Source organism: Gorilla gorilla, chromosome 6 (assembly GCF_029281585.2).
Source record: "Gorilla gorilla gorilla isolate KB3781 chromosome 6, NHGRI_mGorGor1-v2.1_pri, whole genome shotgun sequence".
Lineage (NCBI taxonomy): Eukaryota > Metazoa > Chordata > Mammalia > Primates > Hominidae > Gorilla > Gorilla gorilla.
In genome coordinates this window covers 82,232,208-82,255,179 of record NC_073230.2, presented here as the reverse complement: position 1 = coordinate 82,255,179, position 22,972 = coordinate 82,232,208, and the positions used below count along the sequence as shown (strand labels likewise).

Here is a 22,972-nt window from a genome sequence, read left to right as displayed (position 1 = left end):
TTCTCCACTGACCTTGGTCTCTCCCTTACATAGGCACATCTGAAATTCAAGTTCCTCTCATGCTTACTATGACCTCATTCTGTGGCCTCTACTTTAACAACATTCCTTTTTTTTTTTTGAGACAGGGTCTCATTCTGTCACCCCCAGTCGGAGTACAACGGTATGATCATGGCTCACTGCAGCCTCAACCTCCCCAGGCAGTGGTGATCCTCCCAGTTCAGCCTCCCAAGTAGCTGGGATTATAGGCATGTGCCACCATGCCTAGCTAATTTGTCTATTTTTTGCAGAGATGGAGTTTCACCATGTTGCCCAGGCTGGTTTTGAACACTTGGGCTCAAGCGATCCACCTGGCCCGGCCTCCCAAAATGCTGGGATCATAGGCATGAGCAACTGTGCCTGGCCTTTAAAATTCTTTTGATCTGGCCGGGCGTGGTGGCTCACGCCTGTAATCCCAGCACTTTGGGAGGCTGAGGCAGGTAGATCACCAGGTCAGGAATTCTAGACCAGCCTGGCCAACAATGGTAAACCCCGTCTCTACTGAAAATACAAAAATTAGCTGGGCGTGGTGGCGGGCACCTGTAATCCTAGCTACTCGGGAGGCTGAGGCAGGAGAATCTCTTGAACCCAAGAGGTGGAGTTTGCAGTAAGCCCAGATTGCGCCACTGCACTCTAGCCTGGGCGACAGAGCAAGACTCCATCTCAAAAAAAAAAAAAGCTTTTGATCCCATCTGAACCTATACCTTTTTTATTGAGTAGTAGAAACTACTTACTTTATTTCCCTCCTTAAACTCCATTTTGAGTTTTATCCTCACTCTGTTATAAATCTCTTCAATTTTTTTTTTCTTTTGTTTGAGATGGAGTCTTGCTTTGTTGCCCAGGCTGGAGTCAAGTGGCGCAATCTTGGCTTATTGCAACCTCTGCTTTCTGGGTTCAAGGATTCTCCTGCTTCAGCCTCCTGAGTAACTGGGATTACAGGTGTGTGCCACCATGCCCGGCTAATTTTTGTATTTTTAGTAGAGATGGGGTTTTGCCATGTTGGCCAGGCTGGTCTCAAACTCCTGACCTCAGGTGATCCACCTACCTCGGCCTCCCAAAGTACTGGGATTACAGGCGTGAGCCACCGTGCCCAGCCTTAACCTTTTCAGTTGCTTTACCTCTCACTCACTCTTGTAACCCGATTGGCCAAACCCCAAGCCAGGCTGAAACCATCCCCTTCACATCAGCCTTCCCTGTGTCTGCTGCTGATTGTTTGACTATAGATTCATGACCACAGGCAGAAGTGCTCTACAGGCTCACAGCTTCCCTTGCAGATTCCCCTTCTTACTCTCCAAGTTGACTGTTTCATACTCATTTCCTCCCCACCCCTTCCCCCAGCTCCCATCTGAAGCCATCAGAGGGGAGCTCTCTCAGTGTCTCCCCAGCCCATCTCCAGATCTTTACTACCTCTCCTGGCTCAGAAGACCAAGTATTTGGTTCCTGTCCCAGACTACATCTGTCTATGCTGTGGAATCAAGGACTGGGTTCCTTCATTGATTGCTTCTCTTCTCCTGTATCATTCATTTCTTCTCTCTACTAGATTGTTCCCATAAATTTATAAACACGCCCTGGAATTATATGTGTTTAAACAAACTTAAAAAAAAAACCCAAAAACAAGTTGGGTGCAGTCGCTCACAGCTGTAATCCCGGCACTTTGGGAGGCTGAAGTGAGAGGATTGCTTGAGCCCAGGTGGTCAAGGTTGCTGTGAGCAATGATCTCACCACTGCACTGCAAGCCTGGGTGACAGTGAGATTCTGTATCAAAAAAAAAAAAAAAAAATCAGACTGGGTGCAGTGGCTCACGCCTGTAATCCCAGCACTTTGGGAGGCCGAGGTGGGTGGATCGCTTGAGGTCAGGAGTTCGACACTAACCTGGCCAATATGGTGAAACCCTGTCTCTACTAAAAGTACAAAAATTACCCAGGTGTGGTGGCACGCGCCTGTAGTCCCAGCTACTCCAGAGGCTGAGACAGGAGAATCCTTGAACCGGGGAGGCAGAGGTTGCAGTGAGCCAAGATTGCATCACTGCACTCCAGCCTGGGCAACAGAGCGAGACTCTGTCTCAAAAAACAAAACAAAACAAAACAAAACCCTTATTTAGTTTGTGTTGTTTTCTGCAGGAGAGTTGTTGAAAGTGTGCAGTCTGTTATATGGCTGGGAACAGAAGTCTCTGTCAACTCTCAGCTACTCCAGTTTGGCTTTCTCTCCCCCTGAACTGCTCTTTTCTACACCCAGGGGACTTCATGTCATCAAGCCTGAGGGGGATTTACAAAGGAAAATAGATTTTATTTAAGAGATGAAAGCTTTTTATTTGTATTTTATTATGTTATTTTATACAGGGTCTTACTTTGTTGCCCAGGCCAGAGTGTCATGGAGTGATCATAGCTCACTGCAGCTTTGAACTCCTGAGCTCAAGTGATCCTCCTGCCTCGGCCTCCTGAGTAGCAGGGATTTACAGGCCTGAGCCACCATCCTGTCTACTTTTAATTTTTGTTTTTGTAGAGACAGGGTCTCACTATTTTGCCCAGGCTGATCTTGAACTCCTAGCCTCCAGCGATCCTCCCACCCACCTTGGCCTCCCAAAGTGTTGGGATTAGAGGCATGAGCCTCCACACTGGCTGCAAGCTCTTTAAGTTATGGGACCCATAACCTGAATTGAAATTGATGTTTCATTCCAATTTCATTGCAGTCATAGCTTGGACTGAAATGAAATTGGAATGAAACATCTGTCATATCACTTCCCGTTGAGCTAAATAATTATCTCTTGAAGCCATCTGCTCTGTGGGCTTGACTCAGACTGACTGACTCCAGGTAGCCATAAAATGCTATTTGCATTGCACACCATACCTCATATCCTGTCATTCAACAGTGCATAGCTAATCACTAATCAATATTATCGCTATAAAGCAATGAGAATTTCTGTCCAACAACTTGGTATCGACCTCTCCTTGTTCCCTTTGCTTTTAAAAACCTGCTTGTAAGAAAAGCTAATGGAGCAGTCCCTTCAGCTGCAAAGTGTGTCTGAGGCAGCTGCCCTCATTTTGGCTCAAATAAACCCTTTAAATTATATTTTCGCTAGGTGCAGTGGCTCACCCCTGTGATCCCAATCCCAGTGCTGTCCGAGGCCAAGATGGGAGGATTGCTCGAGGACAGAAGTTAGAGACTAGCCTGGGCAACATAGTGAGACACTGTCTCTAATTTAAAAAAGGGTTTGGGCATGGTGGCTCATGCCTGTAATCCCAGCACTTTGGGAGGCCGAGGCGGGCAGGTCACCTGAGGTCAGGAGTTCGAGACCAGCCTGGCCAACATGGTGAAACCCTGTCTCTACTGAAAATACAAAAAAAATTAGCTGGGTGTGGTGGTGGGTGCCTGTAATCCCAGCTACTGGGGAGGCTGAGGCAGGATAATTGCTTGAACCTGGAAGGTGGAGATTGCAGTGAGCCGAGATTGTGGCACTGCACTATAGCCTGGGTAACAAGAGCAAAAACCGCATCTCAAAAAAAAAAAAAATTAAAAAGAAAATAATGTTTTGTGTCTCACCTTCTTCCTTTTAGATCTACAAGTCTCATGAATATTTCTGTTTTTATTTTACTTCTCAACAGCATTTGTCATAGTTGATTCCTTCTTTGAATCTATCCTCCTGACTTTCATGACGTCATTGTCATGGAGTTTCTCCGTTTTTACTTGGGGTCTTTTCCTTTTCTTTGTTTAGACTCTGCATGTTGGAGTGATTCAGGTTTGGTGCTGGATTATGCATTGACACTTTCTTCCTGGGTGATCTCATCCAGTTTCATGACTTTAAACATTGTCCATGTGCCAGTTATTCCCACATTTGTATTTCCAGATGCAGGGTCAACCCTGAATTCTGTTCTCATATATGCAGCTGCCTTTTTATAATTTATTCTTGTATATCTGATGCTTCACAAATCCAAAATGGAGCTCTTTATCTCCACCCTTCTGTTCTGTTCCGCTGTCGTGTTTCCCATCTCAAGAAACACTCCCACCATCTCAGTGGCTTAAAAAGAAACCTAAGACCTGTACTTGATTCTTTCCTTTTCCTCATTCCTGCATTGAATTCCTAAGTAAGTCTGGTTCCTTCTTTGTCTAAAACAGAGGTAAGCAAACTTTCTATGAAGGGCCAGTTAGTCAATATTTTCAGCATTGTGGGCCACATGGTTTTTGTTGAAACTGTCAAGTCTGCCATTGTGTCAAGACAACAGCCATAGGCGACATGTAAATGAATTGTCATGTTGAGATCTGGCCTGAGGCTGCTTGGATTTGGCCATAGTTTGCAGACCTCTGGCTTAAAATATTTCACATCTGTCCAATTCCCTCCATCTCTACTGCTAACCTGCAAGTTCAAGCCATATTGCTTGACCAGACTACTGCAGCAGCCACCTATCTTGTCCTTCTATCTCTTCTCCATCTATCATTCAGAGTAGTCTTTTTGGGGGGCGAGGGGTGGGGAACAGAGTCTTTCCCAGGCTAGAGTATAGTGGCACACTGTTGGCTCACTGCAGCAGCCTCCTGGGCTCAAGCAATCCTCCCGCATCAGCCTCCTGAGTAGCTGGGACTACAGGTGTGCACCACTGTGCCTGGCTAATTTTTGTATATTTTGTAGAGACAGGGTTTCACTCTGTTGCCCAGGCTGATCTCAAACTCCTGGGCTTAAGCAATCTACCTGCCTTGGCTTTCCAAAGTGCTGGGATTACAGTGGTGACCCGCCACACCCGGCCTCAGAGCAATCTTTTTTTTTTTTTTTTTTTTTTTGAGACAGTCTCGCTCTGTCTCCCAGGCTGGAGTGCAGTTGCGCGATCTCGGCTCACTGCAAGGTCCGCCTTCCAGGTTCACACCATTCTCCTGCCTCAGCCTCCCGAGTAGCTGAGACTACAGATGCCCACTACCATGCCCAGCTAATTTTTTATATTTTTAGTAGATACCGGTTTTCACCACATTAGCCAGGATGGTCTCGATCTCCTGACCTCGTGATCCACCCGCCTCGGCCTCCCAAAGTGCTGGGATTACAGACGTGAGCCATTGTGTCCGGCCAAGTAATCTTAAAAGTACAAATCAGACCATGTTACCCTCCTGTTTAAAAGTGATTTTTCATTGCTGCTTTCATAAAAACTTCATTGCTTAGTGTGACCTTAGCACCTAATCTGACTCTTGAATTTCTCCATCGTCATCCTATTATTCTCTCTCTGCCTCTCCAGCCTCTAGCCATGTGGTCTCCTTGGTTCTAAAAATATTTGTCAAGGCCGGGTGCGGTGGGTCATGCCTGTAATCCCAGCACTTTGGGAGTCCAAGGCGGGCGGATCACGAGGTCAGGAGTTCGAGACCAGCCTGACCAACATGGTGAAACCCTGTCTCTATTAAAAATACAAAAATTAGCTGGGCATGGTGGCAGGCACCTGTAATCCCAGCTACTCGGGAGGCTGAAGCAGGAGAATCGCTTGAACCTGGGAGGTGGAGGTTGCAGTGAGCCGAGATTGCGCCACTGCACTCCAGCCTGGGTGACAGAGCGAGACGCTGTCTCCAAAAAAAATAAAAAACAAATTTGTCAAATGAGTTTGAATATCCAACCTTCTGCTCACCTGTTACTCTTTAGTTCAGGCCAAATCTTTTCTTCCCTAGGGGATTGTCGTACGTTGTTCAGATTTATCCTTGTCTATAGTCTTGTTTCCCTTAAATTACCTTCTGTCTTCCCAGTTGAGTGAGCTATTGAAATGCAGGTCTGTGTTATTTCTCTGTTCAGACCATGTTAGACACTTCTCCTTCTCTCTTTCCAGGACAGGCAAGATCCTTTGCAGTCCAGCCCACATCTTTCTCTGCTACATTTTCTTCCCATGTCGTGTGCTTTATTCTCCATCTGCTGGAACTTTCTGAGTGACTGATAGTAGCTGCATGCCTCCTGGTGCTTGCCTAAGTGACTTCGCCCATCCCCTTCCAACAGCGTTCCCACATGTCTTTCCCTGGCCAGGCCTGTTTACTTGCCCTTCACATTTGACTCAGGTATCGTCTCATTCAGGCAGCCACCTGTGGATTTGGAGCCCACTGCATGGCTCCTTTTCGTATTCCTAAACCCTTTGATTAAAGCATTGCCCCTTTTGATGTAGTATCTGTGTGTCTCTTACTGGATTGGAATCTTTGTGAGGAACCAGGGGAATGTGTCGAATTAATTTTCAAGCACTACTGGCTACCATGAGTATATGCAGTGTTCAAGATAACTTTTGAAGTTTCCCAAGGTCGCAGAACCAAGTTAGTAGTTTTGATTTGATTTGATGTGAAGACGAAATAGGTTCCTTTTGGAAAAAGTAAATTCTCGACATGAGTCTTTCTATTAGGAACTTGAGTCTAAGGAGAAGTTATCAAGGAGAGTCTAGGACAGGGATCAGCAAACAGGCTCACTGGCCAGATCCGGCTTATTGCCTGTTTTTTTTGAGACGGGCTAGTCTGTCCCCCAGGCTGGAGTGCAGTAGTGCATAGCTTACTGCAGCCTCTAATTCCTGGGCTCAAGTGATCCTCCTATCTCAGCTTCCTGAGTAGCTGGGCCTACAGGCATGCACCATCATGCCCAGCTAAGTTTTTTAAATTTTTTGTAGAGATGAGGTCCCACTGTGTTGCCCAGGCTGGTCTCAAACTCCTGAGCTCAAGCGATCTTCCTGCGTTGGCCTCCCAAAGTGTTGGGATTATAAGTGTGACCCACTGCACCCAGCTTGTTTTTTAATTTTTTAAAATAAAAGTTTTGGGAGCATAGCCATGCTCATTCATTTATGTATTGTCATAGCTGTCCGTGATAATCCTATCATCTGGCGCAGGACAGGCGTGACCTTGCCCTAAGAGGGGCTGTTTTATTTTGTATTGAACACTTGATCAGCAGCATCTGATTATATGACATCTCTCTGCTATACTGTGGGGCATATTGGCCAGCATATGGTTATTGACACTTTGTTTGTTTTAATTTAATTTTTTTCTTTTTTTTTTTTGAGATGGAGTCTTGCTCTATTGCCAAGGCTGGAGTGCAGGGTCACGATCTCAGCTCACTGCAACCTCCACCTCCTGGGTTCAAGCAATTCTCCTGTCTCAGCCTTTGGAGTAGCTGGGACTACAGGCGCACGCCACCACACCCGGTTAATTTTTGTATTTTTAGTAGAGACAGAGTTTCACCATGTTGGTCAGGCTGGTCTTGAACTCTTGACCTCAGGTGATCCATCTGCCTCGGCCTCCCAAAGTGCTGGGATTACAGGAGTGAGCCACTGTGTCCAGCCTGTTTCTTTTAAAGTGACCCTTGAGTTACTGAGAAAGTACCTGCTGTTAAAAACAAACAACTACTTCACCTCTTAAAAATCTCTTTATCAGCTGGGCACGGTGGCTCACATTTGTAACCCCAGCAATTTGGGAGGCTGAGGCGGGCGGATCACCTGAGGTCAGGAGTCTGAGACCAGCCTGGCTGACATGGTGAAACCCTGTCTCTACTAAAAATACAAAAATTAGCCGGGTGTGATGGTGCATGCCTGTAGTCCCAGCTACTCTGGAGGCTGAGGCATGAGAATTGCTTGAACCAAGGAGGTAGAGGTTGCAGTGAGCCAAGGTAGAGGTTGCAGTGAGCCAAGATCACGCCACTGCACTCCAGCCTGGGTGACAGAGCGAGACTCAACAACAACAAAGAACAAACAAAAAAATCTCTCTAACGTTTGATTCTGCCTTATCCTCCATTGGAGAAAGGGATGAAGGCTGCCACGTATTAGCCATGATTTCTCAACTTCTCTACCTTTAATTTCCTCATCTATGAGATGATGTTGAACCTGTCTACATCATAAGTAGTTAAGGATGAAATGAATGGGTATATGAACATTGTGTTGGGGTACATAGTAGATACTCAGCAAATGTGTCTTCCCAGTGATGTCACATTTCCTCTACTTCTGCTTCCATGTGTCTCGTTCCCCTGAGCCCAGCTCATGTCACTGTGACGTGAGAGGGCAGGTGAAGTGTTAGTTGTTCCCACTCCGTCATGCCCTTTCACAGTTGTTAGTCTGATGCTAAAGACTTAAGATTTATTTCTTCATTATTGTTGTTGTTTTTGTAGAGATGAGGGTTTCACTATGTTGCCCAGGCTGGTCTTGAACTCCTGGCTTCAAGTGACACTCCTGCGTCAGCCTCCTAAGTAGTTGGGATTATAGGCATGTGCTACCACATCTGGCTAATTGTATACATTTTTTGTAGCAATGTGGTCTTGCTATGTTCCCCAGGCTGGTTTCAAACTCCTGAGGTTTCAAAGTCCTCCCATCTTGGCTTCACAAAGTGCTGGGATTATGGGTGTGAGCCACCATGCCCAGCCTAGATTTTATTTTTAAAGTAAGAATTTATAGACAGCCGAGCGCTGTTGCTCACACCTGTAATCTCAGCACTTTGGGAGGCTGAGGTGGGTGGATTACCTGAGGTCACTGGTTTGAGACCAGCCTGGCCAACATGGTGAAACCCTGTCTCTACTAAAACTACAAAAATTAGCCAGGCGTGGTGGTAGGCGCCTGTGATCCTAGCTACTTGGGAGGCTGAGGCAGGAGAATCACTTGAACCTGAGAGGTGGAAGTTGCAGTGAGCCGAGATGACGCCACTGTGCTCCAGCCTGGGCGACAGAGCGAGACCCTGTCTCAAAGAAAAAAAAAAAGAATTTAGAGACATAGTGAATTCTCAGTGTAGGAGGGAGGGTAAGAGAACTTTGCCTTTGCCCCTTTGAACAATGTATTTCTGAAGCATTTCTCTTCCAGGAGGAAGAACCCTTCGAGAGCTCCAGTGAAGAAGAGTTTGGTGGTGAGGACCATCAGAGCCTAAATTCCATTGTTGATGTTGAAGATTTGGGCAAAATTATGGATCATGTGAAGAAAGAAAAGGTACTGTTACTTTGGGAAATGTTGCACTTGGCTCCCACAGTTGGTTACCATTTAGTATTTCTTTATTGCTGTGTAGTCCATCTGAGTTCACAAGAGGAGTTTCATTTCTCTAGCTTCTGTCTTGAGAGTTTTATAATTTTTTTGCCATTTTTCATGAGTGTGGTGAGCATCTCCCCTCTCAGGCCTGTGAAAGCTCATCAGAGGATAAGCAGGAGATTTGAGAACAAGGACTGAGGACATTGTAGATCGGGGGTGTCCAATCTTTTGGCTTTCCTGGGCCACATTGGTAGAAAAAATGTCTTGGGCCACGCATAAAATACACTAATGATAGCTGATGAGCTAAAAAAAAAAAAATCGCAAAATAAATCTCATAATGTTTTAAGAAAGCTTACAAATTTGTGTTGGGCCAGTGGGCTGTGGGTTGGACAAGCTTGTTTTAGATGGTTAGAAAGATTTTATTCAGGGCTATTTGAAGATGAACAGCATGATAGGATTTATTATGGTTGAGATTCCAAGTGAAACTCCAGTGTAAATTTGCTTCTCTGCTGTATAGACTAAGTGGTGTTGGGGCTTAAGGATGGCAGCCTGGTCTGTGGGTGTGGAGATCAGCATGAGTGGGGCCCCTAGGAATCCAGGAAATACCAATCTGGGATGTGACTGTTTCAGTGACTAGATGAATGTGAGAATGTACGATGCAGTAGGATTTCATGCAGATTCCAGTGATCTAAAATTGAAGTAGTATTGTACATACTATACTATAAAAATAACAGCCTCAATTTAACTGTGAGATTTGGAAAATGAGAATCCCCTAAATTAAAATTGTATGTAATCCATAAGCCTTAAAAAAAAAAGAGCTACTAGAAAATCCAAGAAAATCAATGCTAAAACCTATACAAATTCAAATGAACTCAGTAAGGTTAGCAGGATATCACAATGTAGAAAGTCAATAGACTTTATATTTCCAAACAATAACCAGTTAGAAGCTATAGTAAAAGAGAACACCTCATTTAGACTAGCTACATAAAGGATCAATAATTACCTACCGATTAATTTATTTTTTATTTTTTTGAAATGGAGTCTCATTCTGTCACCCAGGCTGGAGCACAGTGGTGGGATCTCGGCTCACTGCAACCTCTGCCTCCTGGGTTCAAGTGATTCTCCTGCCTCAGCCTCCCGAGTAGCCGGGACTACAGGTGCACACCACCACGCTGAGCTAATTTTTGTATTTTTAGTAGAGACGGGATTTCACCATGTTGGCCAGGCTGGTCTCGAACTCCTGACCTCAGGTGATCTGCCCGCATTGGCCTCCTGTGGTGCTGGGATTACACACATGAGTTACCACACCTGGCCTACCTACAGATTAATTTAAAAAGAAATATCTTAAACCTACATTGGAAAACTTTAAAACATTCCTGAATGATATCAAAGTGGACTCGAACAAATGGAAAGACATTCCTTGTTTTAGGTAGAGTGACTCAATGGTAAACATGTCAGTTCTCTTAATATATAAGTTTGATGGAATCCCAATAAAAATTCTAGTAGATCCTTTGGCCTCCTAGATCTAGATTGATCTAGTCATGTGGAAAAAATAAACATGGAATAATAGTTATGAAAACCCTGGTGAAAGTAGTGATGAGAAGGATGAGCCACCACACCCAGCCAGGTCTGCCTTTTTTTTTTTTTTTTTTTTGAGACTTTTCGAGTCTTGCTCTGTCAAGACTCCCACATATTGAAACATACCACAAGGTATCTCTAATTAAAACTGTAGTACTGGCTCATGATGAGACAAAGACCCTTGCAACAGAATAAAATTCTAAGAATATGTAGGAATTTCATATATATTAAAGGTGGACTCTGAAGACCTGGAGTTTAAAAGGGACTCTAAAAATAAATTATGTTGGCTGAGTGCAGTGGCTCACCCTGTAATCCCAGCACTTTGGGAGGCTGACGTGATGGGAGGATTTCTTGAGGCCAGAAGTTTGGGACCAGGCTCAGCAACATAGTGAAACCCCATCTCTACAAGAAATAAAAAAAATTAGCTAGATGTAGTGGCATGTGCCCGTAGTCACAACTGCTTGGGAGGCTGAGGTGGAAGGATTGCTTGGACCTGGGAGTTTGAGGCTGCAGTGAGCTGTGATCATGTCACTGCACCCCGGCCTGCATGACATTGGGAGACCTTGTTTCAAAAAAAAAAAAAAAAAAGATGTGAAACATCTGTTAGCTTGTATATATGTCAGAATAATTTCCAAATGGATGAGCGAGCTAAATGCTGAATGTTGAAAAAATTATATAGATAGTAGAATCAGATGGATTATTGTATAACCTGGAGAAAGCTTTTCTATATGATTCAAAATCTAGAAGCAATAAAAAATATTAAATTTATGAATGATTTTAAAGTGTTTTACATGGCCATAGTAGAATCAGATGGATTATTGTATAACCTGGAGAAAGCTTTTCTGTATGATTCAAAATCTAGAAGCAATAAAAAAATATTAAATTTATGAATGACTTTAAAGTGTTTTACATGGCCATAAGGAAAATCAAAAGGCAAAACAGGAGGAACTATTTGCCCCTTATATCTCAGACAAGGTGTTAATCTTTTTACTATACAATGAACTCTTTTAAAAAAAGGCAGACCTGCAGGTGCGGTGGCTCATGCCTGTAATCCCAGCACTTTGGGAGGTCGAGGCAGGCAGATCATGAGGTCAGGTGATCGAGATCATCCTGGCTAATACGGTGAAACCCCGTCTCTACTAAAAATACAAAAAATTAGCCAGGTGTGGTGGTGGGCGTCTGTAGTCCCAGCTACTTGGGAGGCTGAGGCAAGAGAATGACGTGAACCTGGGAGGCAGAGCTTGTAGTGAGCCGAGATCGCGCCACTGCACTCCAGCCTTGGTGACAGAGCGAGACTCCGTCTCAAAAAAAAAAGGCAGACCTGACTGGGTGTGGTGGCTCATGCTTGTAATCCCAGCACTTTGGGAGGCCGAGGTGGGTGGATTGCTTGAGGTCAGGAGCTCGAGACCAGCCTGGCCAACATGGTGAAACCCCATCTCTACTAAAAAATACAAAAAAAATTAGCCGGGCATAGTGGCGCAAACCTGTAGTAGTCCTAGCTACTTGGGAGGCTGAGGCACGAGAATCTTTTGAACCCTGGCGGCAGAGGTTGCAGTCAGCCAAGATCATGCCGCTGCATTCAAGCCTGGGCAACAGAGCAAGACTCTGTCTCAAAAAAAAAAAAAAAAAAAAAAAAGGCAGACCCGGCCAGGTGCCGTGGCTCATGCCTGTAATCCCAACCCTTTGAGAGGCCAAGGCAGGTGGATCACTTGAGGTCAGGAGTTCGAGACCAGCCTGACCAACATGGTGAAGCCCCGTCTTTTCTGAAAATGCAAAATTAGCTGGGTGTGGTGGTGCATGCCTGTAATTCCAGCTGACCAAAAACCTAGTAGAAAAAGTTGGCAAAACACATGAATAAGAATTTCTCAGAAATGGCTCTACAGAGAGATTTAAACATGAAAAGATGCTTAACTTTACTCATAATAAGAGAAATACAAATGAAAACTACACTGATAAACATTTCTCACCTTTCAGAATATAATAACAAAACTCCAAAGCTGGATGACATACTCAGTTAGGCGAGGCTCTGAGTAAACAGGCACTCATACCTTGCAGGTGGGAGTCCAGGATGGTCTAGCCTGTATGGAAGGGCTTTTGACAGTTTTTACCAAAATCACATATGCATTTATCCATGATCCAGCAGGCCCAGTTGTATGAATTTGCCTTAAAGATACAGCTTCATTAATGCAAAACAGCATTTCCACAGGCTTATGCATTGCAGCATACATAGCAAACAACTCTGTCGAATACTGGTTGAGAAAAGCATGGTATATCCACACAATGGAATATTGTTGTGTGGCTCTGAATAATACTATGGTGGATTGATATGCATTAATGTGATTTCCAAGTGGTGTTGGATTTTATTTGGAGGCTGATATTGACTTTTTTTTTTTTTTTTGAGACGGAGTCTTGCTCTGTCGCCCAGGCTGGAGTGCAGTGGCGCGATCTCCGCTCACTGCAAGCTCTGCCTCCTGGGTTCACGCCGTTCTCCTGCCTCAGCCTCCCGAGTAGCTGGGACTACAGGCGCCTGCCACTGCGCCCAGCTAATTTTTTGTATTTTTGGTAGAGACGGGGTTTCACCGTGGTCTCGATCTCCTGACCTCGTGATCTGCCTGCCTCGGCCTCCCAAAGTACTGGGATTACAGGCATGAGCCACTGCACCCGGCCGGCTGAGACGGACTTAAGATTTAAAAAAATGTGCATTTATATTTGCAAACTTAGTTTAAATATGCATGTATATATGTGTGTGTGCGTGTGTGTGTGTGTATATATATATAGATAGTATTTTCTAGCTGGGTTCACTGAAAGACTTTGCATGTTCTGACATCGATCTGTGGCACCAAATGGGTATCCTGTAGTTCAATTCAATTCTGATATGTCCTACCCAGAGTTAGTGTCTGACTGGACAGGTTTAGGGCAGAGTCCTATAGAAGACTGCCCTGACTTCAGATACCTGCTGGAAGTCTCACGGCTACCTACTTTTCTGCCGGAATGACTCACAGAACTCCCTAAAAGCACTATAGTTAAGATTGCAGGTTTGTTTTTTGTTTTTTGATGTTTTTGAGACAGGGTCTCACTCCTTCATCCAGACTGAAGTGCAGTGGTGTGATCACAGCTCACTGCAACCTTGAACTCCTGGGCTCAAGGGATCCTCCCATCTTGGCCTCCTGAGTAGCTGGGACTATGGACATACACCACCATGCAAAGGTCATTTTAAATTTCTTTCTAGAGACAAGGTCTCACCATGTTGCCCAGGCTGATCTAGGTTGCAGTTTTATTATAAAGGCCACAGATCAGAAACGGTCAAATGGAAGAGATACTCTCGGGCAAGGAAGAGATACTCTGGGGAGTGGGCATGAGGAAGAGACACAGAGCTTCTGTGTCCTGTCCTCTTGGAATCCAGGCACATCAGTGTGTTCCTCAACCAGGAAGCCCCACTGAGCTTCAGTGTCCAGGGTTTTTATTGGTATCCCAACATGCAAGCACGATTGGTTAAATCATTGGGCAGTTGATTAAGCTCAATCTCCAGTATACTTCTTTTCCTCAAAGGTCAGGCTGGCCCTAAATTCTAATCCTCTAATTACATGGTTTCTTTCTGGTGATCAGCTTTCATCCTGAATCTATTACTTAGGAAATGCCAAGGTTTTTTGAAGCTGTGTACCAAGAACCAGGATCAAAGACCAGATATATATGGCTGGGTGTGGTGGCTCATGCCTGTAATCCCAGCACTTTGGGAGGCTGAGGCAGGCGGATCACCTGGAGGCAGGCGGATCACCTGAAGTCAGGAGTTCGACACCAGCCTAACCAACATGATGAAACCCCATCTCTATTAAAAAAATACAAAAATTAGCTGGGCGTAGTGGTACGTGCCTGTAATCCCAGCTACTCAGGAGGCTGAGGCAGGAGAATCGCTTGACCCCCGGGAGGTGGAGGTTGCAGTGAGCGGAGATTGCACCATTGTACCATGACTGGCCCAGATATATTCTTTATTGTGCCACAGACCCAGAAATAATCAATGTACTAAGCACTCAGATCTTGTTTTTTTGAATAGCATTCCTTATGATAAATGGCTGGTTTCAGGACTGGTGAAAGAAGGGTAACACATGAGCCCTGGGACATCTTATTGAACAAGTGAGGCCTCAGAGACTTATGGAGACCTGCCAAAAAGACATAGGAACCAACTCGAAGGGTTTCTTACAGGCCAAACTTGGAAATTTGAGCTTCAAAAAGATTAATGAACGTAATAGATTATACTACATCAAATTAAAAAAAAAATTAGTTGGCCGGGCGCAGTGGCTCATGCCTGTAATCCCAGCACTTTGGGAGACTGAGGTGGGTGGATCACCTGAGGTCAGGAGTTCAAGACCAACCTGGCCAACATGGTGAAACCCTGTCTCGACTAAAAATTAGCTGGGCGTGGTGGTGCATACCTGTAATCCCAGCTACTTGGGAGGCTGAGGCAGGAGAATCACTTGAACCCGGGAGGCGGAGCTTGCAGTGAGCTGAGATTGCACCATTGCACTCCAGCCTAGGCGACAGAGCGAGACTCCGTCTCAAAAAAAAAAAAAAAATTAGTCTGTGTGCTGCTCAAACAGGAGGCGTGTTGTGTAGGAGAAGGCTTCTAGATATTAACTATGTAAGGCATGAGAGAATTAGAAAATCAGCTGTTTGCAATTCCTAGTGTAATAATTGATTTAAGCAAGGGTTCAGCCGGGTATGGTGGCTCACGCCTGTAATCCCAGTACCTTGGGAGGCTGAGGTGGGTGGATCACCTGTGGTCAGTAGTTCGAGACCAGTCTGGCCAACATAGTGAAACCCCGTCTCTACTAAAAATACAAAAATTAGCCAGGCGTGTTGGCACACACCTGTAGTCCCAGCTACTGGGGAGGCTGAGGCAGGAGAGTTACTTGAACCTGGAAGGCGGAGGGTGCAGTGAGCTGAGATTGCACCATTGCACTCCACCGTAGGCAACAGAGCAAGATTCCTTCTCAAAAACAAAACAAAACAGAACAAATTGATTTAAGCAAGGATTGTGTGAAATGTCTTTGGGGAATAGATATTCAGTGTCTCAAAATATCATCCCACAAACGAAACCAACGAGAAATGAGGAATGAGTGGGGAAAACCCCCCACATACTAGTTTCTAATTACAGAGGGAACAATGTGCCTTTACAAATGGAGAGATCAGGTGATTCCCACCTATACCAAGCAACTAAATTTAGCATCATCATTTCTAGTAAAATTTGACCCATGTTCCTCCCGATATGATGTGTAGCAAGACACACACACATGATCATCTCTGTAGTTTCGCGTCAAAAAATGTTTAGCTTGAATCTCATCATGGGGAAACAATGAGACAAATCCAGTATTTGCCACAAGCCTTTTAGACTTTGTAAATGTCAATATCATAAACAATAACAACAAAAAAACATGGCGAGGCGATAACCATTCTAGGATTAAAAGAGACAATGAAAAAAACCCCAAAAGCATTTTGTAAATTTTAGTCTTGGATCAAAGAGAAAAGACCATTGTCTGGACATTTTGGGAAATTTGCAGTGGATTTTTTTGTTTTATTTTTATTTTATTTTTTTTGGAGACAGGGTCTCACTCTGTCACCCAGCCTATTTGTTAGCTGCTGTTTTGGATCTCCGTAGGGTTTGGGAGCAGCTGGGGGGAGGCAGGACAGATAAACAGAAGTAGGAGGCCGGGCGTGCTGAATTGCACATGTAATCCCAGCACTTTGGGAGGCCGAGACGGGTGGATCACTTAAACCCAGGGGTTTGAGACCAGCCTGGGCAACATGGCAAAACCCTGTCTCTACCAAAAATACAAAAACAAAAATTAGGCAGGTGTGATGGCGCCTGTAATCCCAGCTACTCGGGAGGCTGAGGTAGGAGAATCGCTTGAGCTTGGGATTCAGAGGTTGCAGTGAGCCGAGATCGTGTCACTGCACTCTAGTCTGGGCGACGGGAGTTAGACCCTGTCTCAAAAAAAAAAAAAAAAAAGAAGAAAAAGAAAAGTGGGGAAGTTCTTACTTGATCACTGCTGTCATAGAGGTCTTTGTGCTCACTCTCCTAGTCATGTGTTTTGAGTTGACTCTCTTTCCAGGGAATGTTTTCATGGCTTCTTTGGAGATATCTTCCATGACCATCTCCCTGGCAAGTCCCTTGCGCTGAGCAAAATGTACTCTTGAGAAGCTGAGAAGTGTACTTTGTCTTTCTTTTTCCTTCTTTTTTGAGCCCATTTTCCGGCAGCAGAGAAGTATACCTTTTTTTTTTTTTGAGACAGAATCTCGCTGTCTCATCCAGGCTGGGGTGCAGTGGCACAATCTCAGCTCACTGCAACCTCTGCCTCCCAGGTTCAAGCGATTCTCCTGTGTAAGCCTCCTGAGTAGCTGCGATTACAGGTGCGTACCACCACGCCCGGCTAATTTTTGTAATTTTAGTAGAGATGGGGTTTCACCATGTTGGCCAGGCTGGTCTTGAACTCCTTACCTCAGGCGATCCTCCTGCCTGAGCCTCCCAAAGTGTTGGGATTCCAGGCGTGAGCCACTGCACCTGGCCAAGAAGTATACTGATGGCTGCTTAGTTCCTCCTCTGTGCCCTGTCCCTCTGGTTTCTCTTTTGAAGTCTGTCACCTGCTCTCTGCTCTACTTGACCAATGGGTCAGGATCTGAGATCTCCCTTGCCCCCATCCTGCTGTCAGGGGAACACTCCTGAGTTCTTTATTTGGAGGGGACAGGCCAATTCCTACCCAGCAGCAGTGCTCACTTGCTAATGCAAGTAGCTGATCCGTTTGCTTCTGAATTTCCTAGGCGGCAGCCGTACCTCAATCTGTAATCCTCTGAGGGCGGGGGATACAGCGCAACTTCTTTGAGAGGCTGGACTGGCAGTTTTCTTGTGGGGCTAGAGGTAAGAGGCTGACAGCTCCCTCTAGCCTCTCTCTTTTTGAGGGAGTGGAGAGAACTTAAAGTACCTTACCAACATTCTCTAGAGAAATCTTCAAAAACCCTCTCTCATTACCTCCATGCTCTCTACTCTTTCATCTCTGTGATCCGCGGGAGCATTTTTTTTTTTTTTTTTTTTTGAGACGGAGTCTCGTTCTGTCGCCAAGGCTGGAGTGCAGTGGTGTGATCTTGGCTCAATACGACCTCCGTCTCTGGGATTCAAGCAATTCTCTGCCTCAGCCTCCTGAGTAGCTGGGATTACAGGCGCCTGCAACCATGCCTGGCTAATTTTTGTATGTTTAGTAGAGATTTAGTAGAGACGGGGTTTCACCATCTTGGCCAGGCTGGTCTGGAACTCCTGACCTTGTGATCTGCCCACCTCGGCCTCCCAAAGTGCTGGGATTACAGGTGTGAGCCACCGTTCCCGGCCAGGGGAGCCATTTTTAATGTTGTAAAACTGTTTCTCAGATATTTCTTCGAAAATTTTTAACTTGATCTGATCTTCTCTTTGTAGTTTCATTTAATTAATTAATTTATTTTTATTTTTTATTTTTTTTTGAGATGGAGTCTTGCTCTGTTGCCCAGGCCGGAGTGCAGTGATGCGATCTCAGCTCGCTGCAACCTCCTCCTTCTTGGTTCAAGCAATTCTCCTGCCTCAGCCTCCCGAGTAGCTGGGATTACAGACGTGTGCCACCACACCTGGCTATTTTTTGTATTTTTTTAGTATAGACGGGGTTTTGCCATGTTGGCTGGGCTGATGTCAAATTCCTGGCCTCAAGATATCCACCTGCCTTGGCCTCCCAAAGTGCTGGGATTACAATTGAGAGCCACCGTGCCCGGCCTCCTTCAATTTAAAACCCTGTTGACATGTGTTTTAAAATTTCACAGACAGCAGTCATCTGTTCCTGTTTTTCCTGGATCCGCTTTTCATAGTAACCACAGTTTTCAGTTTCACAATATTCTTGCAGGTATTTTATTGCCTTTTATAAACACATTTGTTTTGGTATAATTTTGTTTTTTGGCTACACAAATGGGATCATTTTGTACTCCTGGTCTACAGACTGCTTTTCTTTCGCTTTAACATGACAGCTTTCTGGTCCTGTCATATTAGATGAATTCAATGTAAGATTCATTTTAAGGTAGTTCGTAATGATGTCCCACAATTTATTTGGCTCTTGTTCATTAACATTCAGGTGTTTTCTCATTTTTGTAATGGATACTCTTGCTCATATTTTTTGTGGCTGATATAAACTTATCTGAAGAATAAATTCCTAAAATTGAAATTCCGGCATCAAAGGGAGTTTGTAGTTTTGATATTTCCAAATCGCCTTGTAAAAGTTGCAAAAAGTTTCCTTCTGTTTCCATTGTAGAAGAGAAATGAGAGTACCTGTTCTCTACATCTGAGATGTTATCAATCTTTCAAATCTTGTCAATCTGAAAAATAGTAGCTTTGTGTTAATTTGCATTTTTAAAATTTTGAGTGAGATTGGATGCATTTTGTGTTTATTGTTCATTTGCATTTTTTCTTTTCCTGTGAAACATTTCTTTCTTTTTTTTTTTTTTGAGATGGAGTCTTGCTCTGTTGCCCAGGCTGGAGTGTAGTAGTGTGATCTCGGCTCACTGCAACTTCCGCCTCCCAGTTTCAAGTGATTCTCCTGCCTCATCCTCCCGAGTAGCTGGGATTACAGGTGCATGCCACCATGCGCAACTAATTTGTATTTTTTGTAGAGATGGGGTTTCACCATGTTGGCCAGGTTGATCTCAAACTCCTGGCCTCAAATGATCACCCGCCTTGGTCTCCCAAAGTGTTGGGATTACAAGCGTGAGCCACTGCACCTGGCCTGAATCATTTCTTTCTGTCTGCCTGAAATTAGACAAACTGCAAGGTCTGAGACCACAGTCTCCAAGACTGCTCCCATTTTTGACACCAGCTACAGATTTGTTGCGGTCCTTAGACCATCCTCAGGTTGATAATTTGCTAGAAAAACGCACAGAGCTCCCTGGAAGCTTTTATACTCAAGGGTATAGTTCATTGTGAGGAAAGGATACAGAAAATCAGCTAAGGGAAGACATGCACAAGGCAATGCCTGGGAAGTTCCATTGTTCTTTTTGTTTGTTTGTTTGAGACGGAGTCTTTCTCTGTTGCCCAGGCCAGAGTGCAGTGGCGCCATCTCGCTCACTGCAACCTCCACCTTCCAGGTTCAAGCGATTCTCCTGCTTTAGCCTCCCGAGTAGCTGGGACTACAGGTGCATGCCACCATGCCCAGCTAATTTTTTGTGTTTTTAGTAGAGACGAGGTTTCACCGTGTTAGCCAGGATGGTCCCGATTTCCTGATCTTATGATCCGCCCACCTTGGCCTCCCAAAGTGCTGGGATTACAGGCGTGAGCCACTGTGCCCGTCCTGTTCTATTGTTCTTAAGTCCAAGTCTCCCATTGTCCTCAGGTCAGAATAGTTTTGATATTTCGTTTTTTTTTTTTTTGAGGTTTAGCATCAGTCTTTAATGCTGTCGCGCTGCATTGACAACTCACACACTTTGGTGTCATGTTGGCAGTGGCAACTTATAATGAGTCTAAAGGTCTGAGCACCAGACTGGGCTCCAGGGAATAGACATTTGTTCCAACTCCCCCTCCCTCCCCAAGGTTTCTTCGGAATCCTATTATGGTCCTATACAGAGAAGAGCGGCTGCTGGGGACTGGTATTATGTGAGTGCATACCAATTATACATGGGATTATAAAAACATGTTTACAGACGTTCCATAGCGCTCCTCTAATCACAAGCAAAGACCCTTTTATCAAAAGAGATTATATCTAGGGCTGTGCAAAATTCAAAAGGATCAGATCCCTTTGAAACAGTCCATAGTCCATGAAACAAAAATTACCTGGGCCACTGGTAAGCCCCAGGTGTGCCAAGATTCTTTACAGAAATGGAAACAGTGTGACCCATAAAGTGAGGACATTCAGCTTCACTAGAGCCAGAGGTCAGGAGGGCCCCTTGCTGGGGCCGGGCTCCCAGACCCTCAAGGGAGAGGTGACCGCACTTGCTGGAGTCACTCACTGGAGGCTGGCTCCCTTGGTCGTGCTGGAACAAGAGGTATTGCTTGTGGGTGCCAGCCAGGCAGTTCTGCAGGAATAGTTTAGGATTTCAATTTGAGATGGCCAAAGAGAAGACAGGATTCTTCAGGGGAAAAGGAAGACATGAGAGACAAATAGAGAATAAACCATGAACTGGTCACACAACAGAAGTTGAGTTGTGTACAGGGTCTGGCAGCCAAGGCAACAGGTTGACATCATTTACCAGCCAGAAGCAAAGAGACTACAGAGGGATCAAGTGCAGCTGCTGGGCAGGGACTGGAGGAGGAGGGTGTGGGCCCATCCTGGGAGGGCTGCCAGACCCAGTGGGGCAGACCAGCAGCTGGTGACAGACGTCAGCCACTGTGCCTGGCCCAGTTTTCATTGAGCTATCATTAGCTAGGCATGATTGATTAATTGATTGCCTCTGTGGTAGGGCTCAGTCTTGAGCACCCCCTCTTCCTCCTGAATTTTGGGCTGATACCACATTGCCCTAGGGGTCTGCCATGAGACACCTAATTAGCATAAAATATCAGATGTAGTCTGAAGGGCTCACCATGAGTAACAAAGATACTCCTGGCCGGGCACAGTGGCTCACACCTGTCATCCCAGCATTTTGGGAGGCCTAGGCAGGTGGATCACCTGAGGTCAGGAGACCAGCCTGACCACCATGGTGAAACCCCGTTTCTACTAAATAAAAAAAAAAAAAAAAATTAGCCAGGGGTGGTGGTGCATGCCTGTAATCCCAGCTACTTGGGAGACTAAGGCAGGAGAATCCCTTGAACCCAGAAGGTGGAGGTTGCAGTGAGCCAAGATTGCACCATTGCACTCCAGCCTGGGCAACAAGAGTGAAACTCCGTCTCAAAAAAAAAAAAAAAAAAAGATAATCCTATCACTTGAGAATGTTCAAGGATTTAGAGGTTAATTTTCCAGGAGCTGGGGACAAAGGCTAGACATCTTATTCTTTACTGTACACTGTGTTTCATCTATTTTTATATTGGATTATTTGGTTTCTTTTGTAAAGCTTATCATAAAAAAATATTCCAGGCTGGGTGTGGTGACTCTGCCTGTAATCCCAGCACTTTGGGAGCCTGAGGTGGGAGGACTGCTTGAGCCCGGGAATTTGAGACCAGCCTCGGCAACATAGCAACACTCCGTCTCTATTAATAAAAAAAATTTAAAAAATACTGTGATGAATATAATACTCTAACTATAACATTATAGTTATTTTCTGAATTTAAAATTAGCATCTTTCTCTTGTTTTAGCATTTTGTTACTTACTTCCTAATACATGTCATGTGTCCTTAATCCAAAAGTCTGAAATCCAAAATGCTTCAAAATATGAAACTTTTTGAGTCCTGATATGACATTCAAAGGAAATACTCGGGCCGGGCTTGGTGGCTCATGCCTATCATCCCAGTACTTTGGGAGGCCGAGGCGGGCAGATCACCTGAGGTCAGGAGTTCGAGACCAGCCTGGCTAACATGGTGAAACCCTGTCTCTACTAAAAAAATATAAAAATTAGCCTGGCATGGTGGCACATGCATGTAGTCCCAACTACTCAGGAGGCTGAGACAGGAGAATCGCTTGAACTCGGGAGGCGGAGGTTGCAGTGAGCCTAGATTACGCCACTACACTCTAGCCTGGGTGACAGAGTGAGACTGTCTCAAAATAAATTCACGTCCACACCAGGCCGGGCTTGGTGGCTCATTCCTGTAATCGCAGCACTTTGGGAGGCTGAGGTGGGTGGATCTCTTGACCCCTGGAGTTTGAGACCAGCCTGGGCAACATAGTGAGACCCTTGTCTCTACAAAACATAAAAAGTTAGCGGGGTGTGGTGGCTGGTACCTGTGGTCCCAGCTACTTGGGAGGCTGAGGTGGGAGGATTGTTTGAGCCTGGGAGGTCAAGGCTGCAGTGAGCTATGATCACACCACTGCACTCCAGCCTGGACAACAGAGTAAAACCTTGTCTCAAAAATACAAACATGTGGCCGGGCATGATGGCTCACGCCTGTAATCCCAGCACTTTGAGAGGCTGAGGCAGGCAGATCACCTGAGGTCAGGAGTTCGAAACTAAACTGGCCAACATGGCGAAACCCCTTCTCTACTAAAAATACAAAAATTAGCCGGGTATGGTGGCGCATGCCTGTAGTCCCAGCCACTTGGGAGGTTGAGACAGGAGAATCGCTTGAACCCCAGAAGCGGAGGTTGCAGTGAGCCAAGATTGTGCCACTGCACTCCAGCCTGGGCAACACAGCAAGACTCCATCTCAAAAACAAAACAAAACAAACAAAACAAAGGAAATACTCATTGGAGCAGTTCAGATTTTAGCTTCGAAGATTTGGGATGCTCAACTGGTAAGCATAATGCAAGTATTTGAAAATCTAAAAAAAATTCTGAAATCTGAAAAACTTC

General features: G+C 45.0%; 1 protein-coding gene across 1 annotated transcript in view; it reads left to right on the top strand.

The window, feature by feature from the left end:
* The window catches only part of LOC129534728 (S-adenosyl-L-methionine-dependent tRNA 4-demethylwyosine synthase TYW1B), a 269,648-nt gene that overhangs the window by 23,638 nt on the left and 223,038 nt on the right, over positions 1-22,972 (top strand). The window contains 1 exon segment of the mRNA XM_055392702.2: positions 8,805-8,927. Coding sequence (XP_055248677.1) covers positions 8,805-8,927 — 123 coding nt within the window.